Below are 24675 nucleotides of genomic sequence, written 5' to 3' on the forward strand. Positions count from 1 at the left end.
TTAGTTTAGTTGACTTTTACTAGTTTTAGTTAAGAGTGTTAAACCGAAATATGTTTGACTTGGAGCTGAATGATTTTTGTTAATAAACTTTTATATTTTGAACAGAAGTTGTGGTGAATTTATTCCATGTGCAGAATTAACTGTTTGACCATGATTGGAGCTCGAATCACTCTTTCATTTATTGTTCTAACACACAGCTAGTAGGACTGTGTGTCATAAACAATATATAACAGCCCGCAATAGTGATGCAGAGAGTTAGCCATTCATGCTAGCATTGCCATAGACATTAGCCAACTGTGCTAAGCTACTGAAAAATAGACAGCAGATCTTAAATATCCCCAGAGGTGTCAAGTAACAAATACTTCATTACTGTACTTAAGTACACTTTTTAGGTACCTATACTTTACTCCATTACTTTTCCTCCTACTTCTGACTTCTACTCATTACATTTTCACTCAAGTATCTGTACTTTCTGTTCCTTACATTTTTAAACAACGTTACTCGTTACTCTTGGCTTCGGTTCAATGCAGAGGTCACTGATTAGCGGACCACGGTCCGGTGTTATGCCAAAAAGTGCATCCCTGCCCAGATATGCATCCCCTGATTTATTTGTTCTCTTGTTTTTCACACACAACAATAAACAGTGATGCTGACGGGAGTTTGGAAACTGTAGCACTTTGTCTATAGCAGAAAATCAAACGCACATCAACACAGCACAGCATTCACAGACCAGTGTGATGCATTCATGAGCGTCAGATAGCTATGGTGCATTCAGGAGCATGGGACATTTCACACTTACACGGAAAGACACATAAACGGAACAGAACTCAACTAATACAATAATGTATTTATTCAGAAACATTGTGGGCTTTCTTATAATACTGAATGCTCTATAATTCTATTTCTGTTATTTTTTGATTATGCACATCTGCTAGCTTTTTATTCTAAAAAAATCTATAATATTACAGCAGCAATTTATGAAAGTTTTTAAGTGTTTTAAAGCTCCAAATGAGGCTTCAGATCATACAGCAACAATTATGCACTCATTGTTTTACAGGCAGAATTTGCATTTGCTGACCCTTGACCTGTAACTACTGATGGATATACAGGAATACAGTCATACAGTCAACTCCTCTGAGATAGCATGGGATGCCATTTATGACAATTTCTATATATATATATTTTTTTTTTATTTAAAAAGTCAATGTATAATATGAATACATAAATACCTAATTTTATTTCAGGGTTAAATTGTGTTCAAAGTAACGGATTATTAAAAATGTCTACAGACTGGTCTCCGTACTGCTTGATGATTTTCTTAATCGAGACTCCACTGATTTTTAATTGGTTACCCCTGGTTTAATGTTTATAAACATATATTTCAGGTCATGTGCTCCATCCAATGCAGATCATTGGCTCCGCCCACATCTAGTGAAAACTAGTGTGATTGGATGAGTCATAGAACGCAAACACTCATTGGTTAGCTAAAGGAAATCATCAGAAGCAAGCAGGTGTTCTTCAAACTGCTAACGTGAATTGTCTATGCCATGCTACAATGTAGGATTCAGAAAAAGATGTTGAAATGTCTGAAAGGTCCGACACAGGAGAGAGCGTNACAGCAGGATTTATACTTTTTCTTGACTAATAAACATTCATACTTTTGACACCTCTGCTGGCCATGAATTATATTTACTGCAGGTCTGAACAACAAACAAAGTGCCCTGTTTAAGACTAAATACCCTTTAGAATGTAGCAGTCATATAAAGAGGGATTATGTGTTAAATTTTGAGTAACTACTCATGATATTAGATGTGTTAAACTATTCAAGCTGTTCTTATTTGATTTTTCTTATTGCAAACGGTTGCCTGTGCATTACAGAGAGGGTGGAATTATTATGACTTCAACTGAAACCTGCTGTTTTCTGACTTATTATTCACACTGAGAGGTTCAAACATCTGGGTAGTTTCCCATGTCAGCGAGGGAGGATGGGAGTGAACTGAATTCATAAATACAGGAGAAATTCGTACTCCTGCTTTTGACACAGAGCATACACCTCACACATACTTGTATTTTTATTTAATGATGGTGCAATTGGTAGGAATGTTACAGCAAAACAGCATCCTGGGGTTGAAGCCTAGCCTTGTTTTTTTCCATGCACACCCACTCCTTTCATGCATACTCATTTTCCCTCCAAAGGAAATATACTTTAACAGCTAATCACCCTTCGATATGGGTGTGTGGAAGCATGGATGTTTCTCTGTGATGCACTGCTTATCTGTCCTCAGACTCTAACCCAGCACCAATGGAGAGGGGCAAAGATACATGGGATTAAAGAATTGATTGGATTGGAATGCAGTTATTAAAATATCACCAGATACCAGGCAATCTTATATATAGCGCAAAATTATTCGACCCCCTTAAACTTTTCAAACTCTTTTGATATTTCAGGCTTCAAACATAAAGATATAAAATTTTTATTTTTTGTGAAGAATCAAAAACTAGTGTAACACAAACACGAAGTTGAACAAAATCTATTTCATATTTTAACCTTTTTTTTTTTTAACAAATTGAAAACTGAAATGAATCAGCCCCTTTACTTTCAGTGCAGCAAACTCTCTCCAGTCGCTCAATGAGGGTCTCTGATTAATCCAATGTTGACCTAAATGACCGGTGATGATAAAGAAAATACACCTGTGTGTAATCATGTCTCTGTATAAATGCACCTATTCTGTGATCGTCATAGAGGTTTTTTTTAAAGTGCAGAAAGCATAATGAAAAACGAGGATCACACCAGACAGGCTATAGATAGAGTTAAACCTGGATTTGGATACAAAAAGATTTCCCAAGCTTTAAACATCCCAAGGAGCACTGTGCAAGCAATAATATTGAAATGGAAGGAGTATCAGACCACTGCTAATCTACAAAGACCCGGACGTTCCTCTAAACTTTCATCTTAAAGAAGAAGAGGACTGATCAGAGATGCTGCAAAGGCCCATCATCGCTCTGGATGAACTGCAGAGATCTACAGCTGAGATGGAAGACTCTGTCCATGGGAAAACGGTCATATACTTCACAAATAAGGCCTTTATGGAAGAAAGCCATTTCTTGAAGTTTTCCATTAAAAAAAAGTCTAATTTAAAGTTTGCCACAAGCCACTGGGGAGACACAGCAAACACGTGGAAGAAGGTGCTCTGGTCTGATGGAATGAAAATCGAACTTTTTGCAACAATGCTAAATGTTATATTTGACATGAAGGCAACACAGCTCATCACCCTGAACACACCATCCCCACTTTCAAACATGGTGCTGGCAGCATTATGGTTTGTGGTTGCTTTTCTGCAGCAGGGATAGGGAAGAGGGTAAAACTTGATGAGAAGATGGATGGAGCCAAATACAGGAACATTCTGGAAAAAAGCTGTTGGAGTTTGCAAAAGACCTGAGACTGGGAAGGAGATTTATCTTCCAACAAGACAATGATCCAAAACAGAGAGCAAAATCTACAATGTTAAAAACATATCCAAGTGTTAAAATGGCCGAGTCAAAGTTCAGACCTGAGTCTAATTGAGAATCTGTGTAAAGAACTAAAAAATGTTGTTAAAACAAATGCTCTCCATCCGACCTCACTGTTCTCCTGCTTTTTTGTAGGGAAGAATAAGCAAAAATGACAGTCTCTCAATGTGCAAAACTGATAGAGACATACCCCAATCGACATGAAGCTGTAATCACAGCACAAGGTGGTGCTACAAAGTATTAACTCAGGGGGGCTGAATAATTTAGCACCACAAATTTTTCTATTTTCTTATTCTTTAGAAAAGTTTAAAATATCCAATAAATTTAGTTGCACTTCATGACTATGTTCCACTTGTTCATTCTTCCCAAAGAATTACAATTCTAGATGTTTATATTTGAACCCTGAAATGTGGCAAAAGGTTGAATAGTTTAAGGGGGCCGAATACTGTCGCAAGGCACTGTAACATAAAAGGAAATGGTTTTATCCTAAAACTAAGCAACTCCTTTTCAGAAGACTTTCCTGACTCTTAAATGTATATTAAACTTTTTTTTATCAGTAATGTGACAAGACAGACTATACTTTGTGAACTCTATGCTAATCACATTTTAAATTACACCCCTATCAATTTTTCAGTTGCCATAATTTCCCTTTTTTCCAAAAAGTCAGAACGGTCATCTGGAATAGATTGACTTTATATTACAATTCAGACTTAAAATGACCCGGTGGTGACATTTTCTAGCTACCAGCTATTATTCTAATAATATATCTGTCTGTTTCAGTCTAGCAGTCGGTGAAGCTGAAGAAGCAAATAAAGGTATTTAGGTAAAATCACCCTGTTAAGTCAAAACATTAACTATAACTACAACAAACTATATTTAACCATACAAAAAGAAATTAATATAATAAATCAATCGACAGAGGGCTTTTTATGTTAAATGCTATTTAATTAACGAGGTTCATTGGTTATTATTTGCATTAAATGAACCCAAAGAGGGATAGTCCATAATTGGTCAGCAAATGATCCCAACCTGGACTGTTGTTCAGACATGAGCATGTAGAAAGCACTCTCCTAATTGGTTTAAAAATCTGCCAGACTATTTATGCAAAAAAAAAAAAAAGGTATTTACACGCATGCAAGGGATCTAATTTTATTACTCATAACAGTGCACAGTGTTATGTACTATTTTATTCAAAACATTATTCTCAATCTTTGGCTTCATTTCCCACATACTTTGTTTAGGGAAAGTAAACCTACTGGACCCATATCCTGATAGCATACTAACATAACTTAACAGTGTTCATAACCCACTGCTCTACATGAAATAACAGGTAGTAAAACATGCTGTCACTGATGTTTATTCCATGTGTTCCTGTAACTTCAAAACCGCCCCAGAATAAGTAATAATTTCTCAAAACAGAGCCTGACCTATTAAAAACGCCATTTATATATCAAATAGAGTTTATCTTGCCTTCGGAAGTTGATCCTCTCTTCCTGAAGAAAAAATCCCAGCCAGTTATTGAAAATCCAAACAAGCTTTCATTTCATCTATAAAAGCCTTTACTGGTTATTTTTTTCCTCAATAGTCCTAATATATTTAAACATTGATTCAAAATAATGACTTATTTTGTTAAACAAGATTTTAAAAATGATATTGATAGAATGGTATGAAAACAATGTAACAGCACATTAAGAAAAGCACGGAAGCAAAAAGGCAAACTAAAAACAGTCTGTGGGTAAAGCCAAGAAGCTGCGAGGAGATTTCTGGGTAGATCTTGATAGCATTTCTGTGGAACGATGACCAGGAAAAGCTTCAAGGAAGTTGAAGAAACAGAGCAGAAAAATATACCAAACTAGGAAAGAGATCAGTGATAAGTCAGGAGACAAAACCAGAAGGAATGTAAGCAAGACAGAATTTTATCAGAAGGAAATAGATAATATATATCCTTCTTTTTCTCCCCTGCATGTTTGTTAAACCACTGAGTTTCAGTAACCATCCTGCAATATCCCACTCTGCTTTAGGTTTTATCTAATAAAGACTCGGGCTTCTAAAAACTCCCTTTCTGCTGCCTCCGTCTCTTCATTTAAATGCGATAACCAGTTTCTCCACAAAATATGAATTCTTCAGTCTCTGAAAATCAAACAAATCCACTTTGGTCATTAAAAACAACATTAAAAACATATGAACCCTGCTTTACATGATCTCCTTAATGTAACACTGTACAAAAAGCATCCCCCCTCACCCATACCAACATTTATTTTAATTAAAAGCATTATCTGCAAATACATTTGTAATTAAAATCTTAATCACTTGATGCACAGGGCTTGGTTATCATTATTTACACTAATTTAAACTAAACCCAAAACTAACATTAATAAGAAGTCTTGCAAAACATTCATAACCTATTTAATTTGGTGACATTGTGTACATAAACATGAAGTATAAAGATAAAGCGTTCATGTTTTTAAGGTAGTTTAACATCTCAGTGGATACAGTATGATAATTTATATTATAGCTAACTGTAAATTGATTTTATGTAGCTCTAGGCTTTGCCTGGAACGTTTTAGTTTCTGAATTGGCTTTGGTTGAACTTATTTTTATAGTTGCTCTAACTACATGTTCAGTGTTGTTGTCCTTCATCCCCTCAGTAAGACTGTCCTGAAACATGGTTGGGACAGTGTGTCCATGTGTTAATCTGTTCAGTTCTGGTCCTCTTATTTGCTTGGTCTCATCTTACTAGATGCCCTTTGTTTCTGTGTTTGCCATTAATATGTTCCTTTTTTTCTACTTATCCATTAAATCCAGATCTGCATGGGGCCCAGCTAATAATCATTGCAATATTTAAACATTGGTTTCCAAAACCCAAGCTATTAATCTCTGCAGCTCCTCCAAAGAACTGTTGGGCATCAGTTTCATTGGTCATAGTTTGAACTGTGGTTTGTGAGATTGTTAAAGCGGAAAAACATTGTTTGATACTCAACTCTGTCTGTAAGCCATTTGCAGGGTTTCTTGATCCTCTATATGTTGTTTTGTTCATTGATGTTTAGAAGACAAGTTAAAGGCATTTATTTTGAGATTAAAACATGTACGGTTTCCAAATTCAACGATCATTAATTTTGTGTGGTTATCAGAAAATGTGAGAAAGTTCAAGGGTCCTAAATGCTTTTGAAAGTGAACTTATATAGTGTGTTCACATTCTATCCTGTCATTCAATAGGCATTTTGTTACTGCAGAAGTGAAAATCATAAAATACTAAATATGAGACAAAAAACAACTATTAACAGAAAAAGGACAAGACAAAGCATTCAGCTTGAAATGATTTATTTGAACTATAGGTTCTCATTTTAATCCGGTCTTCCCCTTGACAGATGCTTTTAAATAAAAACTGAACAGTAAGGTGCTAATAAACTTCCACTGCTTTCTTCCACTTTTGTAGAGTTGTAGAATATTTAGAAAAATTCAGAGGGTAAGTTTGGTTAGACGTTTAACTGATCTGAACCTTCTTCAGTGCATTGTAAAAAAAATCAAAGACATCAGGGGGAGAAAAGTACAAAAAAAAAAAGAAATCACAAGGACACATTATTCATAAAAACAGAAAAATACAGAAATAAAGCCACCCAATCTTGTTAGATTACAATCCATCGAGGAATGGTTTTGTCTGAGTAAGGTCCGATTTGCTGTACCTTGGTAGAGCTAGATTTTTGCCTAAATGAGATTTCCCATAAACATACTTTTCAATAATTGTAGAAATCTCTGATTTTAACATGCAGAGAAAAATCAAAATGACACCTAACCGCATCATACAGGCAGACATTGAGTCAATTGAGAAAATGTATGTTTTCTTTGTGGGAAAAAAAAAAGTCTTTGAATTTCGATGTTTCAAAAATCTAATTCAAATAATTAAGAAAATCTTAAACAGTTTCATTGTTTTGCTCTTTACAAAATCAGAGCTACTCTGCAAAAACTGATCTAAAATAACTTAAAAAAACAAATTCATCTATTTTCCCTTCATTTCAGCAGCTAAATAAGAAGATCTGCCTCTAAAATGAGGATTTTTGCACCCATTGAATATTTTGCATGTGAAATAAGATATTGGGTGTTTGCTTTCTTCTGGGGAAGATGAATCCTTAACAGAATCTCCCATCAACATCTTTACGTATATTAGTTACAGATCTATACATAATATTTGTGTCAGCAGTCATGTGTTATCATGTGGACAGTGTTGATTATGATTCACTATACACAAACTATGCTAATCAATATGTGTCTGCCCTGAAAGGAAAATGAACTGCGTCTTCTGATAAATGAAGACTACACTCTGAACATAAACGGGCCAGTCAGCTGTGCAGTAGGGATGAAAGGGTATGACTAAACAGCTTAGGCAGAGCAGTAGAACCACCAGTGTATATTAAAATGCACAGATTTCTGATTATCTGATTAATAGCAGTAGTTGGTGGACAGAAATTGTTATTTTAACTATTAAATGGTCTCAGGCCCTTGCAGCAATACACCTGGTATTTTCTTTATACCTGTCTGTTTCCTCCACTACAAAACAAAAAGAAAAACTAAAGCTCTCTTTTACAGTACATCAAAAGCCATGTAATAACATGGTAATAGCATAGCAAGTCACACTACATTACTTGGTAACGAGAATTTGGGAATTACTCACCAAATGGACACATTTGGTGAGTAATTACCATTAGGTTACAATGGTTTCTATCATCGGCCACCACCTACCAGCAGAATACAAAGTAAATTGTAACTTATGATCAGGTAAATAATGCATTATAAAACTGAATTTAATTAACATATAAATGAGAGTTTAGTTAATAATATTGGCTTGCTGTCTTCTAGGTTTGTCGAGTCATAAACTGCATTTTACTAAATAATAATGCATTATTGTATTGCTGTTGGTGAAATGACTGAGTTACCTGGTAATAAAGGTTTTGAAATATACGAAGTCTGACTTTACCTTGTTTGCCTAAAATTTGAAGCACAACACTTACCAAAATTTTCCATAAAGATTTTCTTGTTACCTAGGATATAGTGTAACTTGCTATGTTATTACCATGTTATTACATGGTTATTGAAGTAATGTAAAGACAGCGTTACCAGAAAAACAACATTTACAGTCTGCAGAGACTGCTTTGCTAGAAGACACCCTGAACATGGTCAAGGCAAGGCTCAGCCTATTTTCATCCAAACGATTGGTGGCTCCTGCTTTCTCTCATAAAGTTAACTATTACTATCAAGGTAATTTTCAATTATAAGCATTTATGCATTGTAACTGTGAATTTGAAGTAAAACAGAGAAATAGAATAGACGTTTTGTAATTTTAGATTTTTTTTAAGATTTACAAATACAAAAAGTTGCATCTCTTTAAACTTTTGAGCATGTGTCCCAAAAAAAAATCCTATAAAAAAAACCCAAAAAAAAACATCTTAATCCAAAACCTTATAGTGAGTGGAAGCTAAGATAAAATTGTAAACCGGAATTTGTGACTCACAGCAGCAGATCTGTATTGTATTCACTGTTTACGAAATAATCATAAAAAAATTAGCTGTGAAAAATTTAATCCAAATATTTGAATCTGTTTTGCACCATTTTTTTCAATATTACCTGGAGCAAAACTGAAAATGCAAAATATTTATGTGTGATTCACAGCACAATCTGAGACTTGTTGTTCCAGAAAGTTGAGGTGGTTTAACATTTTCTGTTTGTCATCTACTATAGCTCCTTCTCAACTGAAAGCCCCAGGCTTTGCATTACTCCGGTTAACAGGAATTCCAAATAATTCATCATATTCCTCTTTCATTACCCTAGAAGGCCCTGGGACAATGAAAGTCAGTTGAAAGTCACCACAAGGCTAGGATGACACAACATGTGTGTGTCTGTGTTGGCAGTAACAAAACAACAGCTGGTTAAAGGTGGCAAGATAGGCGGACTTAAAAAGAAAAAAGCCAGACAGTCCACCAATTGTTGCTCCTTGCAACCCCATCCCCTCCAAAAGCTTGAATAAGCCTTACAAAGTACTGGGTCACTTGGAGGGACCATAGCACTTTTACAGGAAAAATTAGTCACATTATTTTGTATGGAAAAACAAAGCATGAACCAGCCCTGGAAAAGAGACTAATTACAAAACTTTTAAATTTTTTCTCTCTGCAGCTTCAAATTCACATTAAAATGCACAAATACTTCTGATTCAAAATGACATTAATACATTTTCTTCCTATCATTATATATTCATTAAACATTTAAAGTTAATGGGAAAAAAAGAGATTAAAAATATATTGATAAAAAAGCATCCATACTTTTTGTGGTGTTTAGCATAAAAACAATAATTGGCACGTGTAAAGTTTCCAGTAGACCCCACTGCATCCAGTCCACATGTATAAAAAAAATTAAATAAAAACTGCTTTTTATTACGAAAAATGATGTTGGCCTGCAGACAGCAGCTGCAAAAAATAAAAATACTAATAACAATCTACAAATTTTCCTTCAGAGTGCACAGGGCCTCCAATACTTAAAAAAGCTCACATACAGTGCCTTTCAAAAAGTGTTCATATACTAAAACCATAACCTGTATTATCATGTTACAACCACATACCTCAGAGTATTTTATTGGATTGTATTTGACAGACCAACTGAAAATACAGCACTCTATAACTTAAAAGTGAAAGGCAGAAAAACAGTCAGTTACATAACTTAAAATGTAAAACTTAAAGAACTGTTTACAGCTGCCAGACTTGGGGTTATATTGGGACTTCCCTAGTTTGCTCTCTATAATACTACTTGTTTACGAATGTTCTCTATCAAAGCTCTTAGGAATTCAAACAAAAGATGGAGTTTTACTGAGATTAAATTACACATTGGCAAGGATTTCTGAATTGAAAAAGCATGTGATTTTTATTTAGGTGCAGCAGAGTAGAGAGAGGCTAATAAGTGTACAGGAGCACCACAGGGGACTGTACTCTCTCCATTCCATCTACTACATGTTTGACTTCTAGTACCCAACAGAATCCTGTTATCAGCAGAAACACTTAGATGACTCTGCAGTCATTGGGTGCATCAAAGATGGACAATAAGCTGAGTACAGAGAGATGGTGAACTGCTTTGTTGCATGGTGTGGAAACAATCATCTGATCCTGAATGTCAACAAAACAAGGGAGATGATTGTAGATTTTAGATGAAACAGGAACAAGTTGAATCCTATTAACATAAAAGGAAAAGAAGTGGAGGTGGTTGAGGAGTATGAATACCTTGTTGTTCACAAGGACAACAAACTAGATTGAAGACACAACTGTGAAGCCATCTAGAAGAAGGAACCTCTGGAGATTATTTCACCAAGAAGAAGTATTCATAAAGTGAAGAAGATTATGGGCAACGGTGAGCAAAGTGTTTTAAACAACAGTGTACTCAGTCAGAGGGTTCTCCAGATCCGGTGCAAGGCAGACCTCTATAGAATATCCTTCCTGCCTTCAGCAATCAACACGTACTAAACCTGGATAAATTATAACCTATGAGTCCCTGCAAAATTTAATTATCCTTTGGGATTAATAAAGTATTTTGAAATTGACTTGTATTTGTTGTATTTTTCTACTTGTTTTGCAAACATGTACCATTTTTCATCCATTTCAGGTATTCTATGGTCTGTCTTGGCTTGTCAGGAATACAATGCAATAAAAAAAATACTGAAGTACATTGTGAAAAAATATAAAGAGTTTCAAGGGAATACAGAGTTTGATTGGTTTTAGTTTTAATATAATGTCAATAAAGCAGCCATTTTTCTCAACATCCTGATTTGATAGTAATCTAAAACATCCCCCATGTCCAAAGTCTTGTCAAAGCACCAAGCTTGTTCAAAAAACTTCCTCTTCGGTCTCCATTGGTTTACCAGAGTCATTATGTTCACACAGTTAAAGAAGAGCTTTTTTTAAGGCCACAGAATTAAACATTTTGATGTAGACTTCAAGATAATACATTTGAACTCTTTTAGATCTTGAAAGGTGGGAACTGTAAATTAAATCAACACATACAAGACACAAGGGTATGGTGCCAGAGGTGCTACAGTATGCATATGCACTCATCGCTTTGAGTCAGACAGATTGGTTTTAAAAGGGCCGCTTCCCTCACCAGACACCGAGTCAGTTTTGCTGAGAAAAAAGACATTGTCATTCCGACGACAGATCCCTACTAGGGTTTGTAATCCTTTCTTCTTGTTGAATGTCAGAAGGAGGAAATCCTTCAACCCATGATTGAGTGTCTGTTATACCCTGAATGCCATTGTGATCTGCAGCTCCTCAAGCATGAAGTCTCTTCCCTTCTGTAAACAACTGCTTTAAAAATTGTCAGTGACACAAGTAGCACAATTAGTTCCCAAAGGTCAAACGTCGTCATCATCGTCGTCGTTCTGCCTGAGCCTCATCTCGCGCCTCTGTGCTCTCTGGCTCCCTCTCTGAGGAAGACGACCGATGGGGTCCTGGCAGAGGATGTACTGTTTCCAGATTTTAAGAAACGCTGTACGAAACTTCTTGATGCGGAAAGCGTAGACGATGGGGTTGACAGCTGAGTTGCCGTGGGAGAGGATGATGGCTATGTAAATTAGGTACATCGACGGCTTGCAGTCAGGGATGAAGAGGGAGATGCAGTTGAGGATGTGAAGTGGGAGCCAGCTGACTGCGAAGAGGAAAAGGACGAGGGCAAGAGACTTGGCTAATTTAAGTTCCTTTCCAAAGTAACGCCTGGGATCCATGTGGCTTGCTGACACCTAAAGACATAAAAAACAAAGCCCATCAGCCAATGTAACAATAAACCAACAACTTTTTCTTTTTATTTTAAGTTCTTGATCTTGTTAATAAACAAATGATAAGTGTCAATTTTCTTAAAATTATAAGTTTTATCCTTTAAAAGATCTTTATATAACAAGGTTAAATAGTTTATTTTACATTATTCTGAATTACGTACATCATCATATTTTAACAATTTACTGTAAAAGCTGTATTAAATACTAACTGAATAGACTAAAATATGTTTTCTTACTCATTATTACACGTAATAGGATAAAAACATTGCATAAGTTACTGAAAAATTATGAAAAAAATATTTAAAACATACTTTTCAATAAACAGGGATGTAAAACTATAATTTACAGACAGGGTATGTCGCTTCAACATGCTGTCAGACTATTTCCCACTTAATTTCATTAGAGTGAATGCTTACTGGTATATAGGTCAATGTTTTTAGTGTAATCAGGTGCTGTTAGCAGTGCTTTTAAACTGGTGGTGCTGGTTGCTCAGTGTAATGTTAAAACTTAGCTGCATATAGCTTATAAAAGTCTTTCCAATCTACGATGCTTATTGTGAGCATTTTCTATCATGTTAAAAATGTTTTGTGTAATGCCCTCCATGTTTCTATTGTCACGCACTCGCCTTTCGAATCACAACAAAGAAGTTGACGCTGCTCCATTATGCAGCACAGCTAAACTGGCACTGGCATAATTTTTTTTCCATTAAACAATTTAAATAATCCAAACTGAACTTTGGATCAATTAATGTATCTGCTGTGACATGCTTCCACTCTGGTATTACTTATCTTGCAAATGCCAGTGAGCTTATGATTAAACACAGCAGCGCCCTCTACTGGATGCAAGCACACTATAACTCAGAAAGAAATTCCTTTAAGCAGAAGTCATCTATGAATCTGATTAAGCAAAATCAAATTTAATAAAACATTTATTGACAATTAAAGAGAAGTTGTCTATTTGTTTACATTCTTAATCCCAACCAACAACCTAAATGTTGGGGTGTTTAAAAGTCTAAGCATTAAGAACATTTAGACAACAAAAACAATTCCCTCTTCAATATATTGTCATTTGAATAATAAGGCTTTACCTTCTTGTCGAGTTGTTTATGGATCATGTAGAAAATCTCTATGTAGATGGCCAGCATGAGCAGCAGAGGTGGCAGGACCCAGCCAAAGAAGTTAAAGTAGACCATATAGTCCATGCTGATGACTGTCTCAAACTCACAGGTCACCACCAGCTCTTCGGTGATCAAGGTGTTGTTGTTAAGAAGACGTTGCAGATTGTTCCAGCCAAACATTGGCGTGAGGCCAACAAGGATGGATACCAGCCAACATAAAAGCACAGATGTCCCAGCTCGCCGAGGGGTCACCACTCGCTTGTAACTATGACAACAAAGCAGAAGATAGGGCCATGAGGAAAACACTCAACTATCAGAGGAAATGTATTATACCAGACCCCGCTGTTAACCTAACAAAATTATTTTATATACAAAGGTGTAAAATAAATTGAAGAAAGTTTTTTTTTTTTTTATTTGATGGGGTCATGGGGGGTGCTGGTGCCAATGTCCAGCTTTCAACAGGCGAGATACACACTGGACAGATCACCAGTCCATTGCAGGGCAACACGGAGACAAACAACCATTCATGCACACACACTCACCTCAGGAGAATTTAGAGAAGCCAATTAACCTTGTGGACTGGGAGGAAGCAGCAGTACCCAGAGAGAACCCAAGCATGCTAAGGGAGAACATACAAACCCCATTCAGAAAGACCCCGAACTAGGAATCGAACCCACAAGCTTTTTGCTGCAAGGTAACAGTGCTGTCATTGAATGGCAACCAATTGCCTTTAAATTTCATGAAAATAAATGAAATGCAGGCAGTGTGACTAACATGACAAAATGTAAAAATTAAAAAATCTTTTGCAGCATATATTACAAAAACCATCTGCTACTTCAAGATAATACCGATAATACAGAAATAGTTGTAATTTGTTTAAAAAGCATTATACATTTAAAATAATAAGAAAAAAATACATTTTTACTCATTTTTGGAAAAGTTTTTTCAGTGAAAGAATGGTCGGAGCATTTAGATGAATAAATGTAATAAAAAGAGACAGAAAAAAATCTTGATTGTAATTGATAAAAATGCAATATGCACCCATAGAATCACAATTACATACATCCTAAAATCATTAAAATGATTGCAAAATCTCCAATAAACATCAGTGTAAAGCTGCATTAATAAAGCCTTTAAGTGTTATTAAAGTTTGCCCTTTGGGTTCATGAAAGTCATTGCAGAACACTCTCTGATCGGTGTTACATGTTGTTTTGTATTCAGTTTGGGTGCCTGTGGTAAAATTCTGACTCTGCTATGGTTTTCAGACTCATAGTGGCGTTCATGCAATGTTTGTTCAGAATATCTCCTTATGTATATTTGACTTTTCCGATTAAGAAAGGGGACATCCAGTCAATTAGCTACAAAATGTGGATTTCTTGCATCTCAAAAGAGAAACCTGTGAACTGGTCTAATGTCTAATGTCTGTAAAACTCATGACAAAGGTTTTCGTCATACCAATCAATGACTTAGGCTTGCATAAGCCTAGTCTCTGTTTTCATAGGTGTTATCTATAAACTACAAGCTGACACAATAAGAAGAAAGTGCTGAGTCGATATTATGAGGAACATGGCAGGCATCTTCCTCTTCCCTTATCACAGCTGCATGCAGTCTGGCTTGTCTGACAGTCAAGTGGACCAAACACAATCACACTGACGAATATGCTTCTTTTCTCAACACTTTTCCCCAAATCTTTTACAAAAGATTTACTCCTTTTTCCTGTGAGTGTTTTCAAGCACAGGACAAAGGAGTTAATGGATGTAGAAATAGATCATGGCCGTAGAAGGACTACTCACATGTGACGTCAGTAGCCTATGTCCTTTTCACTCCACATGTGCAATCCAACCCCTGCAGCAGCTGGTAAAGCTTCAGGTCTCTGGCTGCATACAGATAAGCTTTCTATCTGCCAAAAAAAATATCTGTCTGGATTCTCACTGTTGTCTGTCCATCACTGCTTCACTTCTGGGTTTTCAGTTTGTTGTCCAGCACCCGTATTTCCCTTTCAAGCCCACCAGCAAAGCATGAGAAATTATGTCTGAATTTTAAGCAGCTCTTATCCAAGCACATAGGATGTTAAAAAAAAAAAAATAATAATCAGTGCTGCTGAGGAAAATTAAACTTGCATTGCATTTCTTCCCGCTTTTAAAGCAGCTTAATTAATATATATTTGTGACTATTTTCCAACAGTGCGAAAGTGTGTTGTTGCAGAACACATTTTGTCAGACGAAGGTTTCATCTGATTTGTAAGGAATTCAATATTTCAGTTGGCAGCTCATGTCCACCTTGTCTCATGAATAACAAATGTTTTTTTTTTTTTTAAACAAAAAGAAACCATATCTGATAAACAACTAGGTTATAATGAGTGTTTGAGCTGTGACTCTGAGAGCAGCTTGATAGTCTGTATCCTGCTTAAAGGTACAGTAGGTTTGGCCAATTAATTGAATTTGCAATATAATCTCAGTTTAACAAAATGCCTTTTTTAACTTGCGGTTTTTGTTCACATTACATTCAACCAGACTAAGAAACTGAGGGGAAAGAGAGTTACAGCTAGTGTGCAGATCCATCCATGCAACGAGAAGTGAGCACTTTTTCACACAACAGTAATGGTAAAGTCTTGCAGCTAAGACCTTCTGGACAAGAACATTTTCAAGGTCATAAGAATAATGAAACCATGGAGTTAAAAATCAACATGTTTTTTAGGAACGCAGAAAATTACTGGAAATTGTAGATGAGAAATAAAATAGCAAATGACTGGAAATTTTTATTTTTGGCTAAATCATTTAGCCCAAATTGTAAATTAGTCATCATTTGGTAACTTCTTTATTTAAGGGTATTCTTTTTGTTTGCTGAGCTCCACTTTCAAAACATGTCCCACAGTCCCAAGGGAGGCACAGGGGGAGGAAATACATTTCAAGATAGCTTGCCCAGATTTCTAGGGAATCTCGGCAAGCTAAGTTTTACATAATTAAATTACAATCAAAGGTTTAGCTTAAAGTCCTAGGGAAGTCATATTTAAATGTCAAATCATTCTGACTTAAACATGTATATAAATGTACTCTTTATCAGATGATGGTGTGCCAAAATGTAGAAAATGTATGTTTTAAAACTTGGGTGTGCAGGTGGGGCAGTGATTAGCACGCAGGCCTTAGTCCTCAACACGGCCGACCCTGGTTCGAATCCGACCTGTGGTCTTTTGCCGCATGTCACTACCCAATCCATCCCGGAAGCACGATCCATTCTGCGCATCATGAACAGAAATACATCCGGGTGTCTATAAATAATGTAATTATGGTACTAAAACGACTTATTTCTATCCTTAACTCACTAAATAATGCTAATACACATCTTTAAGAAATGTTTTATGACTTCTGCGAGACGATTTTTATGCTTTTTACATTTTCTTCGTTAAACTGCTTCTCTGATGTCATCATGGGACATGTTCAAGGTAGTCCGGCAAAATATGATTAAACCATGTTTATCTGCATTGTCTTTAGATTCCGCACTATATAGCATATAAGATTAAAATGAAACAAAACATAAAACTCAAAAATTTGATTTATGTTTAAATCCAAAGCCAAAAAAGTTAGCCACTGGAAGTAGCTTAGGATCCCATTTCCGGTACAGATCGGGCAGAGACGACTAATAAAATAAAATTGAAAAGGACCCAGATGTATATCTGGATGTGCATAGCGCATGTGCAGAACGGATCGTGCTTCCGGGAAGGATCGGGTAGCAACACCACATGTCTTTTCCCCTCTCTCATACCCTGTTTCCTGTCAGCCTACTATTAAAAAAACGAGCCACTAGTGCCGTAAAAAATAACAAAAAATATATAAAAATCCTGTCTTAAAATCATTTTTTTTTTTTTCTCGTTATCTTATGCAGGCCAGTTAGTTATACGTCAGCCTGTACACCTAAATTCGGCCAATCATATATCAACGGTCATCTCTCAATCAAATTTTTTCGGTCATAGCATCTTGATTCATATGTCGCAGCTAATATATGCAACGGTTGAAATAACAATCATATTTCCTTTCACATTGAATTCTGTGTCTTCGGCAGGCATAGAGCTAACAGAACTGGCAGCGTTGCGAGGCAAGGGCTCAAACATGTAAGCTTCTGGTGCCCTGGTGTCTTCCTCCATAACAACTTCGTCCCTGCTTTCCTCCTCTAAATCAAGGAGACTCGTCCACGACCTCCGACACTAAACTCTCCTGCTCTTGGATGTTTCCTCTGTCCATAGCGTTCCTTGACAGTGTCGTTTCGAAGTCACCAATTTAGTGCTACTTGGTCCCAATGGAATTTCCCATTGAGAACCTACTAGCACTAAGTTGCTAACTGGTTAGCAAGATGCCTCCGACAAACCGGCAACAACTAAACATGTTTGCAAACCTTCCACCACAACAATCCCAGCCCCTTGATAAACGACCAATCACATTCACTTTATTCACTCGTGTAAAATCGTGCACCACTTGGGAGAATTTGGAAATGCAACGGTTGGAACAGCTGCTTCCCTACGACTATAAATAGGAATTATTCAATCAACTGGTACAATGCAGGTAATGACATGAAGCTAAGCAACAGAATGCTTGTACGTTGCAAATGCCTGAAGGCCTATTAACCACCCCATCCCTAATTATGCCCTGGGCGGTGAGCTACACATTATCAGAGTATTGTTATGCCTGTTAATTAATAAAAAAAAAGATAATAATTATATGTTTTCCTTTGATGTCATCATGTCTTTGATGTTCACTGTGTCTGGTGTTTGTTTGCATAGCGTGCCTTCATTTCACTGACACAACAAAGCAGGCAGACACTCCCCATCGAACCTCAAACAGTTAAACGGTCGGTGCTCAGATAATTAACAATAAATCATGAATGTTTCCTGATTAATGTCACTGTTACTTGTATTAATGTCCTTTTCCCTGAGCCGTACTGCACATCAGCATTTGCTTCTTCGTGTGTGTTGGCTTGCTGGCTTAACAAATTACGGAGTCCAGGAAGCATTCACCATGGGCCTATTGACCAATCATGCATTCTCTCACAGACCCTTTAACGGCTGATTGTACAGAGCCTCAACCAGAAGAGGTGGTTCCCAGGAACATATAGAAATATGCAAGTGCAGAAAGGACAGATAGTCATCAAACTTTGATATCTTCGATGTTATCTTGAAACCAGACTAACTAAAGGATTTTAACAAATGTCTTTAATTATTAATATATCTTAAGTCAAAAATAGGTTTCACTCAAAAGTGTTTGTTATATTATTCCTTTGAATGAGCAAAAACCCGAATGCTAATCTGAATCTAAATTATTTTTCTGAGATGTTCAAAGAGTTAAAAGATGTGATAAATTGAGGAAACCATAAAGGTTTTTGTAATTCAAATCTATCTGTTGATTTCTTGTAAATCACTTGGGATCAGCTAATATATATATGGTGCTACACAAATACATCAGGGGCCAGTAGAACTGGTCCTGCCCCCTATTACGGCATAACAGACATACTTTTAGACATTAATTATTATATATGCTGGCACAGAAATTACAAAAGATACTGTTCATACCTTTTTTTATCATCAGGGTGTTATTTTGTGGATAATTTTAAACTTTAAAAATTGTTGCATTTTTGGCTTCAGAAATTAAGATATGATCACAGTTTACATGCACTTAATCGGAGGTTTCCATAGCTGCAAAATGTCTCTGTGGTTCCCTTAATATTTTAAATGATGAAATATTTGCCTGTTTTTATGTGTTTGGTGCCCAGTAAAAAATAAATAAACAAATAAATAAAATTGGCCCCACCCTGGACCCCCTTTTTGTTTGGAATCCCCACTTAAGACCATGTCACCAAATATGTTTTTCCCCCCTCCTCTTTATATATTAAAGAATACATATGTATTTTATTTTTACTAAGTGTGGACCAAAGCCTGTTTGTTTTTTCATTGATGTAACTTTTTTTAGTATCTTCTTACAATAGATAATGGGTTAAAATCTGAAAACATAAGAGAATTTGAATTATTTTGATCAAATCCTCCAGATTTAAGTCTAATTTCTTTCTTTCTTTCTTTCTTTCTTTCTTTCTTTCTTTCTTTCTTTCTTTCTTTCTTTCTTTCTTTCTTTCTTTCTTTCTTTCTTTTTTTTAGGAATATCACAAATGAATAATATGTCATTGAATTAAAGGAAGGAAACATTAGAAAACCATGTTACCCCAGACAGCAGAGACTGAAATGAGACCCTGGGTGGGACTGGGGTGAACATTTTTAGCGCCCTCATATCCAAGCAGACATAAAGGCTCCAGACATGAGACAAGAAGACATTAAAAACTAAAGAGGAATTCACCTTTAGGCCTACCTCATGGGGATTTTGACTCTCAGGTAGCGATCGATGGCGATGGCCAGCAGCGCAAGGATTGAACTTTGGGTGAGGACCAGCACCGTGCAGGCGGACAGCAGGCAGCTGTAGAAGTGCGTCTGGAGCCCGATGCTGATGGTTATGGCGAGCGGGATGACAAGAGCTCCGACCGCAATGTCAGCCAAGGCCAGGGAGACGATAAAACAGAAGGTGGTTTCTCTCAGAGAGCGGTTGATGCGCACAGCCCAAACCACCATCACGTTACCGATGACAGAGGACACGGCGATCACCACCTCCATCCCGATGTAGAGAGCCTTGGACGAAGGCAGAAGCGAAGTCATGGTCACAGATGCTTGGATAAAAGATGCGCTCAGCCTTAAGGAGTTCCCGGGTTGAGTTTGTGGGCATCGAGTGAGACACCCTGGCTTAGGATTGGCATTTTTCTTTTATGTGACAGTGAAGCAGAGTCTGGTGTTAAGGCGTTTATTCAGAGTGTGCAGTCTGGATGCGCGCCAGACGCAAAACTTCACCAGTTTCCGAGAAAGAAGGGTCCCCTTCTCCCCTCCCCACCTCAGCGCACCGCAGTTCGGCTGGCTGATGGAGCGGGACAGAGCCTGGATGAGTCATGAACTGATCCCAGAGGAGCGGATCTAGAGATCTGGTATCCCCATGGGCCAAAATAAACAGATTTAAACCCAACAGTCACACATAATAACTATTCCTGGAGGGTTTTTTTTGAGTCATTTCCATAAATGCGTAATTAGTCGTTCCCTTTCCGACACGATCCTGTTTACGGTCTTCATAAAATAAAGTTTAGAAATGATGATGATCAGCTGGAGCTCAGATAAGTAAAACCCTTTCCTTTTGTACAAAGTCTCATGTTTGACTGAAAGCTCGCCCTCTGTGGGAGTGGATAAAGAGTGTCTCTGGGAGGATTCACACTAACAGTTGCATCCCACTCTAAAATTGTCTCGTTCGTGTCAATTATTCAGATCCTTTTAATGCCTTTCTCTGAAAAAGTATATATCCTCTTTGGGTCTTTCATCCCTTTAGTCCTTTGATTTGTTAAATTCACTCTCTATGAAGTTACAAGCCCGAACTCCAGATAAAACAAGCAGGAGCTGTGAAATAGAAGCAGTGGCGGTTCCAGACCAAACGGGGGCCAGAAGGGGGCCAGCGTGTTAAAAGCATGAAATACAAAAAGAGGGCAAGGGATTCAAATATATTAAGATAGCTGTATGATGTGAAATTTCTATTCAGTTAGGTTTAATTAAAATTGTATGTCTCATTAGGTCCATGTACATTCATAATTTAGGAGTTTAACATATTTCTGACTAATTTAAATTAAAATGGCCGTTTTCTATAATATCTGAATTAGAACTGATAAATTCAGCTGTAAAAATTTGAGCAATTTGCTTTGAAAAAAACATTTATAGTATCTCAATACCACTGAAGCTGTCACCTTATTGTTTTTAAAATAATTAGTAAAAAATAACTTGTAAAGAAAAAAAAAAGGAAATAGATCCAAAGGACCCATCAGTAACCATGTCTGTCCCAGGGCATATCATCATTAGAATTTCTTTGAATGTCTTCAGGACAGGGGCCAGGAAAATGATCTACAGGGGCCCTGGCCCCCATTGGCCCCGCTCTAGAACAACCTCTAAATTGAAGATATAAGAAGTTGATGTGAGTGAAGTGAGTGTGGTATAAAACATCTGTATCTATACCCTATGCCCTCAGGCAACTACGATATCTGACACACTGGACAACAAAGCCATTCTAAAGCATATATCAATGCAATTCCAAGGCTTCAGAAGACTGCAAGAAGTCCCTTCCAGTCATACCAGGCATCTCCTCTGCATCTGGAACAATGATATACGCTGGAAGTATTGGGACACAGATTGCCAACGAGCTACTGGATTTTAACAAGATGAATTCATCACCTTCCAGTGGGAACGTCAGTCCATTCAGTCTGGTTCAGGATAAATCGCCCCAGACTCTCAATCAGATCAACAGTGTGCCAAATGGAGAAACTTCTGACATGGAGATTCCTGGAAAGTCTAGCTCGTAGGGTGAGCCTCAAGGGGCTTTGTTCTCAGGAGGAGACTCTCTTATGGGGGAGAGTTCCCAGCTGGATTTGGACAGTGTTGTCGGAGCCAGCCTGAACAGTCTGAGAATCGACGAAGCAGCCATGGAGCCTGCTGGAGACCGACACAAACTTGGGAGAAACCGTAGACTTTGAAGAGATACACTGGTCCTTATAGAACCTGCTGTTTGGAAACAGGAATGCTAACTCCCAAAAAGAAGCATTTAGGGTCTTTTATTTTATTTTGCCCCCAAGACTTAATTTATTAGTTCTTCCCTTTCATGACAAGCTGCACATTTTCTGGGCAACTAAGATCCGTACTGGATGATACATTCATTGTCATATCGAAATGTTTGGAAAATGTAACTGCAAAAGATTGAAATATGATGATTTTTACCCAAAACATACAGTATCTTATCGTTACATGTTGTCATTTGACATTGAAAACACTTCAAGTATAACAAAGCTTTACTCCCAGAAACTTAGATCGGTAAGCGACCACAGGTGGGATTTTGACTAAAGTTTGTCCTTTAACGGGAGTTTAATCTTTATATAAGCAAAGCTCCAGTTAGGCCCAACTTATACTACAGACTAGTGATTAAGTGTGGAACTTCTCGGCTGGCTGAGAAGATGAGAAGATACGCACAGGCGGTGATGCGCTGCTTCCACAGGTGCAGATTTTTATATATATATATATATATATATATATATATATATATATATATATATATATACAGTATAGAGAGAGAGAGATGTGCCTTGCGACCTGTCCAGGTGTACCCCACATCTCGCCCATAGACAGCTCAAGATAGGCACCAGTACTGCGCTTGGGATAAGCATGTCAGAAAATGGATGGATTTTTTTAAGCTCTAGTGAGAAGAGTAGGGAGACTGGAAAATGGTTTAGAAGAGAGTATGGTAAAGATCAGATGAGGACATGAACCTGCAACAGCCAGTATGTGGGTCATGCGCTCTACCTCCACTCTAAAGAAGCTTCCCCACCAGCTATTTTCAATAATCATTTTGGAGACATAATTTGCTTATATAGAAATATTGATTTACTAAAACAATTTTGCTTCAGAATAATTCATTGGTAAAAAAACGTGATACTAAAATAATTGATTGCTGCAGGCTTAAAAAGTAGGAATGTACAAAATGGCAAGTAGGTTCATAATGGGGGCACATTTTGGTAAACCCAGAGTCTGTTCAGGTTATCAAATCAGACATTAGATAGTATTAGACTAAACCCATTAATGGATTGATGTCTTTGATAATGGGCTGCATCAAAGGAATCATGTTGACTTATTATAAAAGAATAGTAATTATAAGATTTAATAATAACTTCAATTCTTAATCAGTTCATTTTCATTTTTGATTATTTACTGTTTTGTCATTAAATTATATAAATATACATTCATTAATTAATGTATTTATCAAGTGTTTAATACTTAGGTATTTGCCAAATATCATAATGGCTTTATTGATTTAAAAAACTATAGCATTTCTGGTACTCCGTTATTTCAAGCCATCAGACTCCAAGATGTCATAATGGAGGATTATCTACAGCTGTATTTACTGAATTGGATGTGACTGTGGCTAAAGGCTGGAATCAAAAAGCAAAGGAATATTTAAAAAGCGATAAAAGTTAAATACTTTCGAATGGATGAACAATATAAGGACCAGCGAGGAAGACAGATGGTCATGTGTTTTATGAGACACAATATTGGACACATGAGCTGGGATATCAGTGGAAAACAGCTGCACTCTGTTACAAGACAGATGCATTGAAATAAACACATAAAAATGCAAATGAGAAGCATATGAATTGGAAGATGCATAAAAGCGAAGTGGAAGATGAAGCATGGACTCAGACAAGCAGAAATTCATCTCCATTTTCTTTAATTGAACCTGTTTTTTGGCAGCAATTTTGTGAGTTTTAGGTTGCAAGAAGAAACATAAACAGGAGGTGGAAAATGATCAGTGGCAGGGCTTCCCTCAATCACCTTGAAGACAGTAAACAGCTTCCTGTGAGTCTCCTTTGAGCAAAAATACAAAAGAACATCTGAGAGTTATTAGTAACAATAGCAAAACAGGGTCTCTGATGGCTGATGTTAGAAGGGGTGAGTAAAGTTATGGTTTCCTTTTTTTTTTAAGGTGCTTCTTTTGATGGAGATACAAGCTTAACATTTTAAGTAACTCTCCTAATTTCCAGTTGGAGAAGAGGTAAACGCTCCACATGTCATTGCATATTATTTGATTGCTATTCTAATCTTGAAACCACGTTTAAACCACATTCTCAAACCACTTTAACATTTTAATTTGGAAATAAACTATAATTATTTATACAGAACATAGAAGTAGGAGGTGATGCTCTACCACTGATCTTCCTTTGTGAAGACAAGGTGGCATCCTACTCTTCTGTATGAATATTGATTAGTTTTACTTTCCAATGGTGATGATGGTTTCTTGAAGATTTACATTTAAGACATAAAAATTCCTCAGTGCTTAAAAATAAGTCTGCTTAATTGATTCTCTTGGTTTTTAAAGTAGCACTGACCCCCATAGCCGACCATATTGTTATTTTATCTTTTATTATTTATTTTATGTTGTATTATTTATTGTTATATTATGTCTTATTAACTGTTGTTGAGAGAAACAGAAACCTTTTGGGTCAGAAGTGAAATGTCATGGCATTCGGAAGTCTGCTTTATCTGTTTATGTTCACACCTTTTAAACTACCAACACATTTGGGCAGCTGTTTATACGCTGATCATTTTTCCACAGGAAATTGCTTCCTACTCAACCCTCTGTTT

At 36.7% G+C, this 24675-nt stretch overlaps 1 protein-coding gene across 1 annotated transcript; it reads right to left on the reverse strand.

Annotated features, from left to right (window-relative positions):
• Positions 1-9822: 9822 nt before the first annotated feature.
• On the reverse strand, positions 9823-20695 carry LOC107104125 (adenosine receptor A1-like). The gene is given in 4 exon segments (XM_015404046.1): positions 9823-12277; positions 13401-13695; positions 19778-20133; positions 20135-20695. Coding segments are annotated over 4 exon segments (1086 nt in total). The 5' UTR covers positions 20186-20695; the 3' UTR covers positions 9823-11893.
• Positions 20696-24675: the final 3980 nt, after the last annotated feature.

Source organism: Cyprinodon variegatus, unplaced genomic scaffold (genome assembly GCF_000732505.1).
Source record: "Cyprinodon variegatus isolate N-32 unplaced genomic scaffold, C_variegatus-1.0 Scaffold1622, whole genome shotgun sequence".
Lineage (NCBI taxonomy): Eukaryota > Metazoa > Chordata > Actinopteri > Cyprinodontiformes > Cyprinodontidae > Cyprinodon > Cyprinodon variegatus.